Genomic DNA, 18,582 nt, shown 5'->3' with positions numbered 1-18,582 from the left:
TTTTTTTGCTATGACCTGTCCTTGAGTTGACGCTAGTATGTCCTCTGACTCCTGTCATCTTGTTGGCATTTTATGATACGCCTTTATGCATCCTTTCTGTTTTGATGGTTGATTTTGCTTGTTTTGTTCTCAGAGTGCATAAACGTCCAGATGATGGTGGCGACAGTAGGCTCACAGAGGCAGAGCCGGTTGTGCATGGGTGGCTGAGTGGATGACACCGTGAGGGGGCTGGTCAGACACGGAGCTGGACTTGCAGCTGGGGGTTGGGGGCACAGTGCAGGCCTTGGCAGGGAAGTGTCAGGTTAGGTGTGGACAAGCTGAATGCAGGAGACACGGGCTGTGGGCCTTGTCATTCCCAGGTGACCTTGTCCTCAAGGATGAGGCTGAGAACCCAGTCACAGGGATGGGACTTCCCATGGAATCAGGATTGTCCCTGAACTGGAACATAGATCCCCGTCCACTACTTCCATAGCATTGATGGCACCTGGGATTGCTCTGTATCTCAAATTTTCTGTAAATCAAGAACAGTATGATTTAAAAAAAAAAAAAAAAAGTTCTTAAAAAAAGCGCATTTAGGTATGTGCCTGTTTTTTTGTTTTGTTTTGTTTTGTTTTGTTTTTTGTAAATGCTCGGGGATCTTTGGAGTATTTGCAGATAAATGCATGCGTTGAGACTTCATATTATTTTGGGATGAAAAGTTCCATCCAAAATGTGTCTGATGAAGAGTTAAACTATTTTCAAAACCGGAATGTGTGCAGCTCATCTCCTGTGCGGTGAAATGCCATTTCTCACTGATTTGATGGGGCCTTTTCTCCTTAAGCCTTGCTCTGCCAGGGCTCTGTGCTTGGCATGGTAATTAGGGACTTCTGCTGTCTGCGTTGGGTGGCTCCTGGCTGCTTCCTTGAGCTCCACTTTCCTTCAGCTTCGTTCCTTCCATTTCCCTGGCAGAGTGTGTGTTGTGTGTATTTGAACAGTAGGATGTGGGACAAAGCACGTGACAGGCAAGGCTGCAGGAAGGGGGAATGAGCCGGGGATGCTAGCTTTTAATTGAAGTTTAGTTAGAGGTTCAATGAGGTGAGACTGTTATGACAGATTTCAAAACGTAATGATAGGAAAATGAGGTGGGTTCATCAGAGTTGGAGTAAATACAAGCAACTGCTCAGCAACTCAGCGTGAAACAACAGCTACAAACCCTGAAACAAAAAAGAAAAAAAAAAAACAGAGTAATTAAAATTTATATTGTGCAGTCCTCTTCTCAGTGGGTACCTTTCCAAGGGAAGCAATAATTTTATTGTGGAAAAATACAAACACAAACTTGTAGATGTAAATTGCGTGCATGTCTTAATCTTGTTCATAAGCGTGCAAAGTTTTCAGAATGTAAACATAATCAGAGCCCGCGACTGTGGCTGAAACTGGGTCTGAGAAGGACCTCAAGAGAGCAGGGGGCCCTTCGGTCCCCTTCCCCAGCCTTAACCTGCTACCCACCCCTCTGAGCACTCGGAAATGCTGTGGTGGGGTTCCATTCTCCAGTTTCTGAGGGAACAAACTCACCTCTTATTTTTGAGTGCCGGGGAAGGAACAGCAGTTAGGACCCTGTCCTTCCCATCTCCTCTCCCTCAGATCTACCGTGCGATATTGGAGGTTGGTGGTTGAGAGACCGTGGTTAAGAATTGGATAGTCGGCAGCATGGGACAGAGAAGGAAATTTACCCAAGTGCTATGTGAATTTTTTTCATGTCCCTGATTGGAGCCTAAAAATGGCCTCAGCTTGAATCAGTCCTCAGAAATGAGCTTTAGGAAACAGCATGACGTAGGAGAAAATTCATCGAATCAGTGCTGGGAAAAAATGCGCGTGGATTCTGTCCTGACTGTCCCTTGTTGCCAGAATGACTTTGGACAAAGCCCTGAGCTAATGTGAGCCAGCTTCTCTCTCTCTGCTAAAGTCATTGAGTTAGTCTGAGATGAGCTCCCAGGGGCCTCTCAGTTCAGACTTTCTGCAGTACGGTGTCCCCTGGATCCACTCCAACACAAATGGAGACCTGGAAATCCAAAGCAATGTGGTACCTTCTCGAGTCCTCAGTGCAATGTTCCCGAGAAGGCCCAAGGTGCCCGTTGCCAAAGGCTCTCCAGGCTGTAGTTTAAGGTCAGGACTTTCTGGAAGCAGCAAGAGGCCTTCCTAGCAGGGAATACCCAGGCCATCGAGGCTCGTGACTGGAGCTGCCATCCAGATGACCCAGTGTCACACCTACAGACACGGTCACCTGTGACAACAGAAGGATCTCACAGTGCATCATCTGCCCCGTATTCCTTTCTCTGTGCGTTCCTTTATCAGAGCAGGGGGTGGAACTTCATAGGCTATAGGGAGAGAGGGTCCCTAAAACAACCTGTCATCTATGTAAACCACATGGAACAAAATGAAAGGGTCCCTTCAGGGGAAGCTTAGCGTTAAGGAATCAAACCCCGGGTTTAATTGGAAGAGTCTTTGCAGCATGTTATTTTTTCTGGGTAATTCTACCAGGAGAATGTGAGATCCGAGTTTTCCATAATTGTTCTAAGGTAGAAAATAAAAAGTACGCTGAGAGTTTAGCATTTGCCCCGTCAGTGGAGGGAGAGTAAAAGAAGAGGGGTGGGTTCAGTGGTAGGTTGAGACCACTTTTTCTCACCACCAAATATCCAGAGAGGTCATTCCAAAAGGCACAGCCTCTGGGGTGGTTGCCTGCAGCTTCTCTCTGATAGATAAGCTCAGACATACTAAGGGAGAGGATGTGTTTGAAGCCCAGTCTTTGGGATTGGGGAATGCCACAGTCTGGCTGGGCACAATTCAGGAGCCACTTGTCAAAAGAAACGAACTTTATTTTTAGACCACACACACCAAACCACACAGCTCCTCAGGAAAAACCTTCAGAGCCCAACTGCCACCACCGGCTTCCCACAAGCCTCTCAACCTCCCCCACTCCTCCTGCTCTTGAGGCTGATTGGCTGGGTCGTATGGGCGGGGCCAAAAAAAGTCCCCCAATGAGCAGCTCCGTGGTCTGAAAGGGCGGGGAAACAGCCCAATGAGCATCACTGCAGAGGAGCCAATCAGTTGGCAGCTAGAAGTTTGCTGGGGCCGCTGTGAGCCAATCATCAGCTGGCAGCTGGGAGTTTGCTGGCAGCTGGAAGTTTGCTGGGGCCCCTTTGGCTGTGGCTCTCAACAAGGGAACACTTCTGGAGGACCATCCCATGGTCAGTCCAGGCTGTGGCCTCAGCCAAGTCATGTAGACTTTCTGGACCTCAGTTGGGAGACTTGGACAAAGTTCTGATTCTTGATAGGAGGAGGTTTCCGTGATGTGTGGGACCTTCCCGCGTGCTGGCCCCTTCGTGGGGTGAAGGGTAGACTATTCCAAAGGGAATGATCTTCTCCTAGGAAAAAGCATGGAGATGGCATACACAGGGGCAGGAGGAGCATGAAGGTGTGGTCTGCCATCTTTGAAACTCCTAGAGCTGATCCTGATAGGCCTCACTTTCCTCCGAGCTGCAGGAAATAAGTGAATTTGCTTTTTTGCCAGTCATCTGATAACTCTCACTTCCTCCTCCATGCTGTGTGAAGCACGGGTGCAGGACCAGGTGGAGGCCCTGAATCTGTGAAGGGTACATTCCCGAGGGTGGGGACGGTGTTGGAGAATCAGTGACTGGATTGGGGTTGTGGGAAGACCGTCATGAGGAAGTGAGTGCTGCTGAGAGAGGACCCCAGGGTCAGGGCCAGCTGCTCTGAGGAAACCCCCGCAGAGCTGGAATTATCTAGAAAACCAGGGGAGGTGCAAGTGGCCTTCCTGGTAGAGAGAGAACTGTGAGGAGGAAGGGACAGTGGGCTTGGAGAAGAGATCACTAAATGGCCCCTTCTAGGAGGTCACGCTGACTGGCGTCCCCAGCTTTAATTACAAGATGAGAGAGTGACCTCTCCAAGGCCACAGATGGGCACAGACGCTCCCCAACTTCACGTCCCCACAAAATCTCGTCCTGCGCTCTGAGATATGGAACCCTCAATGGCCAAACAGTGTCTCTGCCAGTTAAAATGCTCTCCAGGGTCAACTGTGACCTGAAGCCACCACAACTCAGAGCCCCTTGGCATCACCAGGGCCCGAGCAGAACAGGTGGCTCCAGGGTATGACACCAGCAGGCTGTGCTGAGGTTCAGAGGGGGTGTCTTTTGGGGGTCTTTTGGTGTGGAGCCAAATCTAGGATTTGAGGTCTATGGAACTTGTAGATTTCAACTTAATCTGACACAGCCTCTGTCCCTCTCTGGCCCTTGGCACATATTTAGCAGGTAAACTGGATCCACTTACACAGCAAAGGCTAGGGATTCCATATTTTGGTGGAGCCCAAGGTGGACAGGGCTCAGACCTGTGGGTCATGCTCTGTACTCTCAGGAGCCTGCCTCACTTCAAGTCAGTGTGGCTGGAAGGCCCAGGGCTGAGCCTCTCAAGGCATGTCCAGGCTGGGGAGGGGACACGGCATAGCCAAAATGGAAGCCAGCCTTGGAGGAAAGATGCCTGTCAGCAAGGCCCAGCTCGGCATCCCTTGGTCCACGGTTTTGTTTTTCGTCACTGATGTGGAAGCTTGCAAGCTCTCTGCTCTTGGTGGCCGTAACTATTCTATTAGGCTTAATTTTTTTTTTTCCCTTTGCTTTCAGGAGAGTCGATCTGGAGAAAGCAACAGCTGTGTCGAAGAAATAATCCGGGTAAGAGTGTTCTTTTAAAAATCTTATCAATGCGTTTGGACGTCAGGCAGAAAGGAGGCGTGTGGCCCCAGCGTCAGGGAGCCCAGGGTTTATATGTTGCTTGATGTTTGCGTTTTCTGGAGGTGAATATGTAAGTTGCCTAAGACATTGAACAAGCACACCTCTTTTAGAAACCTAGGAGCTCACCTAGGAGCCGTGGCACCGGCTGAGATGACACTGTTGTAAAGCCATCGGCCCAAAGACAAAAGAACAGTCTGTAGATGAAAAATACGTTGATACCCACATTTGGATGCACCCATTTGTCACCCGACTCTTTGAGAGCATCTTTTAATAATCTGTACTTTTCGAGTCAGGCAGGAGTTGCCTTGTTATTTTTCTTCTAAACTTAATTAGAATCAGAAGCACCTGACAAGGAGGGAATGCTGAGCCTGAAAATGTATTTCTGTGTTGTTCTGCATGTTATTAGCTTCCCTGTCACTCCGAGCCTGTCCTTTTCACCACCGCGGTCCCCGAGTTTCCTGCATGAGTCTGTCTCGCAGGCAGATTGGCAGGTGGGGGTGTGGGCCCTTGTGCCGTGTCCGTGTTTTCCTGAGTACCCCAGCCCACCATCAGGAAGTGACCGTCCTCTTTACCCATATTTTTTCAAGGGAGTCACCTAATAATTTACAGTTCTCAGAAAACTGATATTATACTGGGCAAAACACCAAGACAAATTAGACCAGATGGAGTAGCCATTCCCTGTAAAGGGCTGGGGGGACCAACTTTATTTTATTATATTCCTAACTTTTCAACATCCCACACACTCTTCCTTGAATTGCCAGTGCATTACAGTGATACCGTGTAATGATTTGATTTAAGCTTTTACGTTAACAAACAGAAAAATAAAAAAGAAGGATTTTTTTCCCTTGAATAAATCTTTTAATTTGCAAGTTGACCAAGAGACTTAATTGAAAATTTTTGTTTAATTCATAATCATTTCTATTTTTTTTTTTTTTGTAAATAATGTAGAAAGCGATCGTCAAAGCAGGCAGCTTCCCTTGGGGTTGAAGTAGACGTTATCTCTCTTTGTTCTGTTTCAGGTTCAGTGTTAGCGTACAGCCCTGGTAGACGTTTCCCTGTTTTTCTCCTTCAGCCTGCTTTCTTGCTCAGAGTCTAAACCTCCCTTTTGAAGCCGTACCCCTTCGAGGGGCCTTGGTGTCTAAATGTGCAAGATGATGATACCAGCACACACGGGTCCCCTCTTCCGTTCTCTAGACCTTGTGTCACCTCTGGGCCTCTCTGAGGATATGGGAGGAACTTGTCCTTTGGCCTTTCTCTTCTCTAAGCAGGGCCTCAGGTTTGCATAGAGCCACGAGAGTCCAGGTAGAGTAAAATCCAATTAAAATAAAGCAGACCGGCTCCGTCAGGACCGTGAAGCTCTTGATTTTTCCTGAAGAGGCTGAGGAGCCTCCTTCCTCCCCAGGCTCCTGCCGTCCCACGACACTGACTCCCCCCACACTGGTGGCACTCCCGCCTCAGCCGTCCCCTGGTTGGTCTTGAGGCAGAGAACTTGGGCTCGCGGGAAGTGGATTTGTGTCCCTAGGGGAAATGGAGGGGTCTGTGGGGGGGACCTGGGGGAGGGAATGTGCTAGAAGACAGCAGGCTGTCTGAGCTCTGCTCTTCCCAGAACCCGCAAGGACCACTCCAGCACAGGAGGGAGCAGAGACTTGAGGGAACAGGTGACGTGGCCCGGGCGGCAGTGAAGAGAGAGCCCCTACTCTCCCTCTGACAGCAGGGTCTTTAGCACTGGGAGCTCCTCGGGGAGCCAGCCAGTGTTCCTGGTGGCCCCTGGAATGTCTTTCTGCCGCTCCTCTGCCTCCCCCACATCAGTCATCCTCCAAGGTCATGTTCCCCTCTCCCCCCAAGGGCTCCATCGCACAGGGCCCCTCAGTGAAGACCTGTCACATTTATTGTGAGTCTGTCCCATGCCAGCCTTCCTCCCAGACGCTGACCTTAAAGCCTGCAATTTAGAATTCCCAATTTTGCTGAATGAATGAATAAGTCAATAAGAGGGTGAGTGGCACGATCCTCTAACGGAAAATGATAAACGTCATCGAGGTGGCTGGCGGGTTTCGTGTGCTGTCAATCGTAGAAGTGATCTTTTTAGAGCCAAGTTTGCATGGACGGTCTTTGTAGAGGCCAAGCGTCCTTATCACTTCTTCTGCCCTTGTGACCAGCCAGGCAAACCTATCGTGGTCAAGGTCACCGGGAGGACTTGCTATTTGTAGCCACCCTGTTGGAGCGATGGTGCTGTCTTCTTGTGGACGAAGAGGCGGGTCATGAAAAATGACTTAGAATGATGACAGTCAGGGAGCTCGTGCCTCTTCATGTGGGGGGTATCCAGGGCAACCACGGCGGGCCAAATGGACATGTACTCTGCCCTCTTGGGCAGTCTTCTGGGAGAGGTCGGGGCTTGCTTTTTAAAGATTCCTCCTTAAATGAACCTGTAACTTTAACTGTGACCTTCTTTGAGGGGACAGAGGACTTCCCTGAGGAGGTGGCATTTGAACTGGTGCTTGAGGGTAGATAGGAAGTCGGTGAGGACTCCAGGTGGGGAAATGGAAGGGCCCTGACAGGACAGGGAAGGCCAGAGGAGGGTGAAGTCCAGCGAGAGGGGTGGGAGCCCGAGGGCGCTGGCCTCCTCGGTCACGTTCAAGATCCCGTAAGAAAGGGAGCGGTGGAGCATCCTGCAGAGCGGCCGGATGACGTTGGCCATTTCCGTGCCGTGGAGAATGGAGGGAGGGGTTCAGAGAAGAAGCAAGGCTCTTCGGGACTCCAGAGGAGGTGCGCCCGCAGACAGGGGGAGCGTTTTGGGGGGACGAGAGGAAACCATGAGTTCATTTTTGGACATGCTGATTGGAGGCGCCTTGGAGAACCCAAGTAAGCTTGGAGAGCAGAGGAACTCAGCAGAATTCTGAGATGCAGGCCAACATTTTGCATATTAATTAGCAGCTGATTAAGTTGATTAGCATATCATTGGCAATTAGCCCATAGAAATGGCAACATTTTCCTGGAGAGAGACTAGAGACCAAGAAATCCTGAGGGCTTGAATTCTCATGTTTAAAGGCCAAGCACAGGAGGATCCCCCCGGGGTGGACAGAGCGGGAGGAGGGGGTGATCCGAGGTGCTTCATGAATGTTGCCATGGTGAAGTCATGGGACCCAAGGGCAGAGAGCTGCAAGCTCCACTGCGTTAGTTCACTGTGGACGGGAAAAGTGAGGACCTGAAACCACCCAGCGGGTGGAAGAACAGAACGGTGCTTGGTGGCCCCTGTGAGTGCCGTCTCTGCAGAGTGGAGGGGACAGAATCCACTAGAGACAACAGCTCCCCAGAGAAAAGGCCAGTAGCTTCCATTCAGCCCCCTTGTCAACAGCAGTGTGTCCCCAGGTGTTGAAGAGCATTCACTGAGCGCTCATTACGTAGGCAGCCCAAGGTCCTCTCTTGACCATCACAGCTACTCCACCAGGTAGGCGCCTTTGACATCCCCATTTTACAGGTGAAGAAGCTGAGGTGAGATGTTCGACTCAGGTCACCCAAAGTCACAGGGCTTGTCAGTGGTAGAGCTGAAACCTTAACGATGTCTGGCACCAGTTCTGTTTCCCCCTCGCTCTCTTTCTCTCTCTCTCTCTCATCTCTCTGGGTGGTCTCACTAAATGCAGAAGTCTCCCTGGCTCATTAATGAAAGCACCCAGGCATTTTGCCCTGAAATGGAGGTTTCCCGTTTCCAAATGTTCATGATGCAGAAATGCTACGTCATGTCTTGGTGCACTTAATCTTGCACGGGTTTTACAGCCTCATCTTTACTTCTTCCTCTCCCCTCTCTTATTTGTGCTGAGGTGACTGTTTTCAAGTCATTTTAATAATACATTGTGTGTAAAGTGTAATTATACTTACTCAGAAAATTCGGATCCTGGGACCTAATAAATCTGTGTGCAAGGGCAAGATTCTCTTAACGGAATGAACCGAGTTCTGCGAAGATGAGCAACAAGGGCTGGCGGGCCTCGTGGATGAAGTATGTTTGTAACAGACAGATTTCCAAGTTATGCCATATTTCATCCTCAAAGGCTCCAGTGCTGTAATACTTCGGTGCTTTTCAGAGCTTTACCCATTAACATATAAAGGCATTAACATTTATTCAGCCAATAAAATAAGTTTACAACTTAATGGGGGGGAGCACGGGGCTGGAATCTAGGATGTGCCTGTAGGACACTTGTGGTTTATGGAAGGCGCTTCTGACCACACGGTGCGCCTTTGTTCCAAGAGGCCAGCATCGGAGACTCTGGGGTGAGCTTAAGGAGTGAATTTGGAGACATGTTCACTGCGGCATGGGAGCAGACGACCTTCTGGGCTTTCATCTTTGGTCACTAATTTAATTCTACCGCACTGTGAGATTTTCATAGAGGATATTTCTGCAGAGTTCCTTCTCTGTTTCTAAGAAGGGAATGAGGAGTTCTGGAGATTCGAAGCAGTTTCCAGATATTACATTGAACAGACTTCAGGCGAATAAAGGGAACTCATTTTTTCCTTGGTTTTCCAAAAACTAAGGAGCCTCCCGAATATGATTTCCAGCTGTGGTCTGGAGCTCTGTGGGTTGGGAGCACTGTCTTGTGTAACTCCCATCATTACGGCCCATCCCGTGTCCTGACTCCGGATGGTGGGACAAGTGAAACCTTGTGCTCCCATGTCTACATGCTCCTTAACTCAGATGAACACATATTAGCCCCTCTCTGCCTGCTGGAGAAGAGGGAACAAAGAGGTGACTTGTTTCCAGTGACCTACTTGGGTCATTTGCAGAGTTGGCTGGGGTCAAATCTCCCCTGCTGCAGACCAGACAGCCTCTTCCCCAGCTCCCACTGTTTCCTCTAGAAATAATTGCATTTATTTCCAACAGTAAAGATTTCATTAGTGACTAAACGAAGCCCACCAACGGCAAAATCAATCCAGGTATACATGTGGAGGGGCCCATTCCTATATCCCATTACTTGTTGTTGTAAAACAAAATCAAAACCAAAGAAACCTGAGACTAGAGAAGTACCACCAAGCAAAACCTGCAGTAAGCCTTTTCCAAGATAAAGGAGTGCACTTGGTAATGTTTCTTTTGTTTCCTTTTTGCACGTGGCTATCTGAATGGTTAGGAACACAAGTGACACACTTTTATACTTTTTTTTTTTTTTTTTTTTTTTTTACATCTGTAGATGAGTTCTTAATAGGTGCCATTGTATTGGACTTTTCCACTGAAATCCAAAACCCTGACGGAATGGCTGCACTCATCTCCAGGGGTGTCCCGGGGCCTAGCAGGCGTATCCGGCAGTGTGCTCCTGTTAGCAGAGCCATTTGCTGCACTCTGCAGACTTTGCAGTGACTCAGGAGGAGTTCTGTTTCTTACAAAGGTAGAGCAAGAGACCTCTCTAGTTCAGAATCTATTTTGAGCCCGGAAGTTTGGGGGTGATGTCCATAGGAACCCCAGAGGTCTAGAAGCTCCTATGGGCAAAGAATAGCTTTGCCTTTTGGTATTTTCCTGCCTCCTCCTGATACACACAGTTGGAAATCACACAGCCATATTCAGAACCATATGTGTAGAACACCCAGGGAATATCAGCAGTGTGGGTGCGTAAAAGGCTGTGAGGTTATTGTTTCTGCCCTAACAGTTCAGGGTAGATTCTGCACCTTGTGGGTGTTCACCTGCATTTTACTGAGTTTTCACAGCTTCTCATGAGATCCTTAAAGACCCTTAGCACCACACCAGAGGACCAAAGCATTAGAAAAACTCAATTTGTGTAGGTTTTCTGTAGTTCTGATCTTGCCAGGTATACCCACAGACCTAAAGAAGGAAGGGCAGGAATTATCTCAAAAAGAAATGGAAGAATTCAGGGCTCAGGAGACCCGCGGCACACAGGAGAGCTCAGCAGGTAGGGTGAGGGGGCGCGGGGAGGGATGGAGGCAGGTAGAGATGGGCTCCTTTTGGTGGCAGCACCCGCGTGACAGGTGGTTTGCAGAGTTCACTGCCAGCAATCCAAACCAAGAGGGTAGAAGGCAGGGTTAGAGCTGAGAGTTTTGCCTCTCTGTCCCCCTCTGTGTGTGGTCCTAGGACCAAACGTCCCCATCTATAAGTTCCATTCAAGTTCTCCTAGTGTCCTCCTTGGTTTTGCTCCTTTATGTTTGGATAAGAATTTTCAGAAAAGTAAGAGCTAAAATGTGAATCATGTAGAACAAAAAGTGTGCCCACGTACCCGGTGCAGTGGCACACACCTATAATCCCAGCAATTCAGGAGGCTGAGGGAGGAGGATCACAAGTTCAAGGCCAGCCTCAGCAACACAGCAAGACCCAGTCTCAAAATTTTTTAAAAAAAGGGCGGGGAGCGGCTGAAGATATAGCTCATTACCACCAAAAATGTGCGAATTCCTATCTTTGTCCACGAATGAAGTTTGCCATTACAGTGTTGCTGTGTTTAATCTACAGAGTTACAGACACCAGTACATATGAAATCACAGTAATGCAGACATTCCCCAAATGCATCACTCATTTTATTTTATTTTATTGACACATAAAAATTATACTTGTTTCTGGGGAACTGAGTTCTGGTGTTCTATTGTACAGTCGGGTAAATACAGATAATGAGAACATATTTTTACAAAGTCAGAAAAAGATAATTTTTAATGTTCTATTGTAAAGAAATGATAGATATTTGAGGAGATAGACATGCTTATTCTGATGCTCTGATTTGAATATCACACAATACATACATGTAACTTCTTTTGTATCTACGGATTGCACGCAGGGCCTAGCGCATGCTAACACCTGCTCTACCACTGTGCTGCACCCCCAGCCCTCTGTCACTTATTTTTAAACTGGTTTCACTTGAGTGTCCTTCTCCAGCAGTCCCACTGTGCATTGCTGAGACACATTACTGGCCAAGCAACTTGCTTTATGGCTTCATTTAAGAGAACCAATGCAGTCGATTCTTCCTTTCCTAGTTCTGTATTTAATGTAACCTTATCAGACTTTGAAACCCTTACTGGAGGTCAGAACTGAAAATTATTTACAGAATTCTTACATTTTAAGACACTTCAAAGAATGTTTAGAGTTCTAATTAATAAGAATCTAGACATTAAAATAAATTAAAATCTACTAAGGCAATATTAGCCCTTAAAATATGAGGACAGGTTAGGACTCTACTTGTTTGCAGAATTCCGGGGAGTAGGCGCGTGCGTGTGTAAACCGAGGCAGGAAATCCCCAGCACGAAGGTCCCTGTCCCCTACTTCACCTCTCCCCGACAGACATTGTTCGGTTTTCACTCTGACCTGAAAGCTCCATCAGGTCTTTGCAGATAACTCCTCAAGTGCAAGTCGCTGAAGACCTCGTGCCACCATTGCTGCCCCTGAATTCCCTGCAGACTCCCCTCCAGGGTCAACCTGTGCCTGGCACAGCCACACCAGGTGAGCCCCTGCTCCGAGGCAGGGTCGTCTCTGCAGGCTGGACGCGCCTCCGTTCTCCGTCCCTCGTCCACCCCTGGGTCTCTCTGGGACCACTGATGGGAGCAGCGGAACCTGCCCTCCAGCCGCTGGCCCTGGGACCTCTGGTTTGTTCTGGATCCCACTTCCAGGTCAGGATTGAAGCATCCAGACTGTGTGGTCTCCCCTCAGGACTGTCTGACCCTCCACCCGAGGTCACCCTGGAGGTGGTGCTCGGGGGTGGGGCTGCTGGCTGGGTCTCTGTCTTCTTGCTGTGGCCTCCTCATCACTCCCCTGAGGCATTCCTCCGCCCAGTACTGGGGATGGAACCCAGGGCCCTGCGCGGGCCCGGCAAGCTTTCTACCACCAAACTACACCCCCAGCCCCAACAGACTTTGAGAGGCCTTTTCCTAATCACCCCCAGTGAAATCCTAACACCACAGAAGATGCTTTGTGTGGGTGCTTGTGTGCAGCACGTTTCTGTACCTTATAGAGTAAGACCTTGTGGTTCCAAAGAACCCACTTTATGCGGCCCGGCTGGGTAAGAGCGCCCTCCCTTCAGCACACCTGGGATGCCAGCGTTTCTCACCTGCAGGGGCTTCACCTTGCCTGTCCCTGATAGGCAGATGGTCCCCAGTGGGCGTCCCACGTCTGACTGGCTGCAGCCAGCCAGGGTGCCAGGCACAGTTCTGGGAACCGGGGGCATGGCTGTGGGGCAGACAGGCACAGACCCACCGTTCTGGAGCTCCTGCCACCCGGTCTGCCCCGACCCAGACCCTTCCCTGCATCTTACGGATCCCTCCTTCCTTGTCCGCCCTCCTGCTCCTTGAGGCTGACCCCTCTGTTCATACTGCAGCCCACTCAGGAGCTCAGAGGCTGTGCCCCTCTCTCTTCCCTCTCTTCCAACTGCCGTCTTTTTGTGGGCTTCTTGTCCTCAGGGTGCACAAGGACAGATGATTCCCAAAAAGAGGGAAAGAAGGAATGTAAGGTATCTCGAGCGAGTCGTTCAGTGCGGCTCTTTTCTCCTCCTTGGTCGATGTTCTCGGCTCAGCTCTGGGTCTCCTCTTCATTTTCCCCTCAGCCCCTGCTGCCTGGTGTCTCCCCAGGCCCCCCTGCCTGAAGCACTCCCCAGCTGGTCTCTTGCTGGGCCTTGGAGGCTGCTGACCACAGGATTCGAGTTACAGTGCTCATGCCCTTGACATCCCCCCGCCCTGCACCCCCAGGGGCCACTCCACTTTGTGGAGATTTCTGCCTGGGGTCCTCTGTGGGTCTCTCCTCCTGCATCTAACCCCGATGCCAGTGTTCCTGGGTTCGCCCCTGGCTCCTCTAGCTTCTGTCAACAACACCCTCCGGTCAGTGGGTCTCCACTGTTGGCCTCAACCCCAGCTTTGGGTCCTGAGTTTCATGCTCACCTCTCCTGCTGCCTCCCAGGTACTTGCCTTTGACCGTGGCTGACCCCCCACCTTATCACCACGTCCACCAGCCTTTCCTCCATCATGAATTGTCAACCCTTTTGTCTACCCAAGCCCCTCCGCTCTTCTTCTCCCTCACACCCAGCACAAGCTCCTCCCCGAGCTCATCAGCTCCAGATCCCTCAAATGGGTCCATTCTCTCAGGTCTCCACCTGGTTCAGCCACCATCTTTTCCTGCCTCCATTCCTCCGAGAGCTGCCCTCTAGCCTCCTGCCTCCTGCCTCCTGCCTCCTGCCTGCCTCCAGCCAGCCTCCACCCTACAAGCAGAACCAGTTTTCCCAAGCTCATGTTGGCTTCACATATTTTAGTTGCCCCCACCCGTCAGCCCCCTGCCCCAGCCACCCGGGGCTCAGGGCAGTCAATTCCTGGATGTGGTTTGCAGGGCCATGCATGCTGTGGCCCCAGGAGTCACTCCAGCTGCTCCTTCTCCAGGCTCTGCTTGGCTCTCGGCTTCGTCTTCTGCAAGCGTATTCTAGTATCCTCCCGGCCCTAATTCATGCTCTGCCTACCCCTGACCACAGATTCAGCTGAGTGACTCCTGCTTATCTACCAAGCTTCACTTGAGATGTCCTCCCCTCAGGAAGCCTCCCTGATACCCCGGATCTGAGTTAGATGCTCCTAGTCTGTGTTCCCAGGTACCCTTTATATTCTTATTACAACCCTTACTCACAATGGCCTTTCTTATTTCCCGGGAATCCATCAAATCCCAGGGGCTGGCACCATGACCAGCATGTAATGGGTGCTTAAAAAACACAGAATAAGACAGGCATGGTGGCACACGCCTGTAATCCCAGCAGCTCAGGAGGCTGAGACGGGAGGATCTCGAGTTCAAAGCCAGCCTCAGCAAAAGCAAGGCGCTAAGCAACCTGGGGAGACTCTAAATAAAATACAAAATAGGGCTGGGGATGTGGCTCAGTGGTCGAGTGCCCCTGAGTTCAATCCTCTGTACTGCTCCCCACCCGCACCCCACCAAAAAATACTGAACAAGTGCATGAAGAAGAATGAGCCAACTTGGGCCTTTTGCTCAAAGTCTCTCCCCACTCTCCCACTCTGTTATCCTCCAGTCCTATAACAAACACGTTGGAAGTTCTGTTCCTCTAAAACCTTCGCTCTCCAAGGACTTTCAAGACTGTGGTGTTTTCTGGAAACACTGGAACATCCTGTACACTGAGTGCAAATGCAAACAGGTGAAACTTTACTTGCTCACTCCCAGTGGTCAGACAGGAAGGGAATCTAGCCGATCCTACAGCGGACCCCTCAGGAGAACTCCGGCTCTTTGTATCTATCTTTCGTGAGACTTGAGTGTCACGTTTTGATAGGTAATGAATTTGACGAGTCTAAGATATCAAGATAATAAGTTTGCAGGCCTAATTTGGTTAATTGCCACGCTGCTGCTGGTAGAGGCCAGGCCTAGAAGTCAAAGCTATTTCCTCTGCTAATCTGCTCTGGGTAAAGCAGTTTGGGAACAATTAAAACACATCTATCCAAAGTGATCAACTCAAGACACACATTTTTAAATTGTATTTATTATGAAAACCCCACACAGTGTTCTCTGTTATTTTTCAAATTAAGGGTTGTGAAATTACACTGATGTGCTGCAAATTACCATTGTATACACACAGATCTTAGAAAAATAATCTCTAAGACAGAAAATGATAGTTTGAGGATGGAAGAGATAGAGGCCTTGAAAATCAGAACATTTATCGAGATAATAATCACATATTTTAAATAAGACATAATTGCCTTATTCTAGTTCTTAGAATCTTATAATTACGTATCTCATTTTAATCTAAAAAAAACTTAGAAACCCAATTTTTTCTCTTTCCATTGTATTTATGTGTTGTTTTATAAGTTCTGATAAATTTGATTTACAGGCGTGTAATTTCTTTGTTTTTATGCTCATTAGATTCAATGAAATGTGAGTACTGAGGAAATGCAGAGGTTGGAACTCAGGAGTTTTCTAAAACTTTTAGAACACACTCCCCTATTTATTCAAGGGTTGTTGTGTTCTAATTTGCAGAGTTGTGCACACAGCCCATAGTTTCTGAATAGGTCACCCAGTGTCAGGGTTCTTTTCCTCCCAAATGAACTGTGTTTTTAGCAGGAAGCATTTTTCCATTTGCACACAACTCCATTCCTGGGGCCATTTGTGCCTGAGAGGTTCTAGAAAGAAATTCTGCTCAGCGCCTCCACTTCTGGCGAACAGTCCTAAGCAAGACCACTTCCCTAGGCACCTTCAGTTTCTGCTGATACATCAGGACAACTGGACCTCTCCCCATGTGCAGTCTTAGGTCATATGATCACATCAGCTGATTTCCCCCTGTACCCTGGCTTCCCCCCACACACTGAAAGGTACATCTATTCATGGATATATGCATCTTGTTTTCCCCACTGGATATCCTAGAAGCTTATAAAACTTGTATCCTGTGGGCGGTTCATTGCTTATTATTACAGCTTTTTCATTACAAGATTTTCTTTTTAGTGTAGTATTTTTTTTATTATAACACTGAACAATTGAAGGTCTGTAGTTCTATGGAATTAAAATATTCAGGATTTGGGGCTGGGGTTGTGGCTCAACGGTAGAGCGCTCGCCTAGCACATGCGAGGCCCTGGGTTCGATCCTCAGCACCACAGACACTAAAAAATAAAATTTTTTAAAAAATATCTTAAGGATTTCTAAATTATTTGTTCTTTTTAGATATACATGGCAGTGGAGTGTAGTTGGCATATTATACACACATGGAGTCCAGCATCCCATTCTTGTGGTTGTATGTGGTGTGGAGTTCACTGGTGGTGTATTCACATAGGATCATAGGAAAGTGATGTCTGATTCATTCTGCTGTCTTTCCTATTCCCATCTCCCCTCCCTTCCCTTCCTTCCCCTTTGTCTAATCCAGAGGACTTCTATTCTTCTCCATCCCACCCCCGCCCTTGTTGTGGGTTAGCATCCTCATACCAGAATATTAAGGATTTTATATTCTACTCATTTCTGTGAATATTGATTAGGTTTCTGGGATCTGATTAAAAAATCTTAAGATTAGCAGTTGGAGAGGTATCTCAGTGGGTAGAGTGCTTGTCTGATCTGCACGAGGCTCCAGGTTCCATCCTCAATACTTAAAAAAAAAGGGGGGGCACTTAAGATCAACATCATGCTTATTATCAAGCTATTTTGCATTAATTTAAAACTCAAGTCCTCAGCTACTGAAATATCTTTTTAATACTCTCAAATACAAATATATTTATGCATATAAAGTACTTTTTAAAAAATCACCTTGGGATTCCATATCAATTAACATTATCAGGATACTTGTACCTGCACATCTATTCTATGAATCATTTCTTCTTTCCCTTCTCTAACAATAACTTGTATTTTGGGGTCTGTTCTTGAAACATGTTTTTGAATTCAGTTTAACAGTATATACCTGGGAAGGGGGGGAAATGAGAGATTTTTTAAAACTGTAACTTTCACGTTAGCTGAAACTGTTAGTAATAGCTTGTTTTAAAAAGGCCACTACCACCACCACCACCACCACCCCGCGCCCCCAGTCTGCATTCATGGAAACCAAATCACAGATGAAGATCCTGGTGAGACTGAGATTGGGCATCGGCCCAGGGTGCTTGGAAACTGTTGTGGATATAACCAGAGGCAGAGAGGACAAGGGAGAGGAAACCTCAGCCTCCAGCAATGGAGGCGTCCCTACTGCTCAGGAAAACTGGGCTCCATAGGTTCTGCTCAGACACCAAGAGAAAAACCTTCCATCTAGTCTGCAAAACAAGCGCTCCTCGTCCTGACTTTTTAACTTTCCGTTTTCTTGTTTGCACTTTGAAGCCCTCACTACCCGCTCCACACACACACCCCAACCCTGAACTCTGGGGGGCTGGGGAAGGCAAGAGATACAAACGGAGCTCTTTTGGAGGTTCGCTAGTCATTGTCCTATGAAAGGAGGAGCCCGCAGCGACAGGAATAAAGACCCCAGAGCAGGTTCCTAACGTGTGGCTGCCTGGGGGGAGGGGGGTCATGGTAGCTGGAGTCATCTGGAAAGATTGTCAGCAGCCTCTGGATAGTGAAATGATTAATCACTTCAGCACAAAGGAACACAAAGGGAGATTTGTTGAGAATAAGCAGGGGACAGAGTGTCAGCTCCAGGGGTGACGGGCTCGTCTGATTAATAATGTATTTTTAAAGTGTGTGCCACATCAAAAGCAAAGCCCATGTGACTGGGGGAAAGTGGAATGAAAAGGCAGGGGGGCAAAATATTTGGTGAATTAGAAGAAATGTTTAGGAAGTGAGATCAGCAATAGCTTGGGCCGGAGCACGTTTTCAAGGCGGGCCTCGGCCCCAGCCCACCCCATCTCCCCAGGGTCTTAACATCACTGGGAAAACTCACCATCCCTCAAAAGATGTAGACTGGACCTTTGGTCACTAAAAAATGAAAAAGAGCCCATCAAACCAATATTTGCAATAACTTCCCTTTCTTTGAGGTGCAGGGCTTTGGACTAGAGCAGACTTCGTCCACGAAAGCATACGTCACACAGGAAGGCCAACTTGGCTTAACGTCTCAATGGCTCTCTGTGTCTTCACATCCAGGGTCCCCTTCACTCCCCATGGTAACCCTGCATGATGCTGTCTTCCAGGGGTGGGAACGGAGGTGCAGAGAGGCTGAGGCACAGCTTTAAGACCCAGGACTCACCTCCAGGCTCCCAGGCCGTAGCCCATGTCCTTCAACACCCTGTGGGGCACACTCAGCCCTGGGTCTGCAGGTCCACACCTGCACACTCAACCACCTCAGATAGAAAATGCTCTGGGGAAAAAACAATTCCAGAAGGTTCCAAAAGCAGAATTTGAATTTTCTGTGCTTTGACTACTTCTCTGGATCTGTGTAGATGGAGTCATGAGTGG

At 48.5% G+C, this 18,582-nt stretch overlaps 1 protein-coding gene across 1 annotated transcript in view; it reads left to right on the top strand.

Annotated features, from left to right (window-relative positions):
* Aff3 (ALF transcription elongation factor 3) overlaps positions 1–18,582 on the top strand; it is a 494,450-nt gene that overhangs the window by 241,266 nt on the left and 234,602 nt on the right. Inside the window, exon 5 of the mRNA XM_076832801.2 lies at positions 4,671–4,718. Within this exon, the coding sequence (XP_076688916.2) occupies positions 4,671–4,718 (48 nt within the window). The remainder of the gene's footprint in view (positions 1–4,670; positions 4,719–18,582) is intronic.

This window comes from Callospermophilus lateralis, chromosome 14 (assembly GCF_048772815.1).
Source record: "Callospermophilus lateralis isolate mCalLat2 chromosome 14, mCalLat2.hap1, whole genome shotgun sequence".
NCBI lineage: Eukaryota > Metazoa > Chordata > Mammalia > Rodentia > Sciuridae > Callospermophilus > Callospermophilus lateralis.
This window is presented reverse-complemented; position numbering and strand designations above follow the sequence as displayed.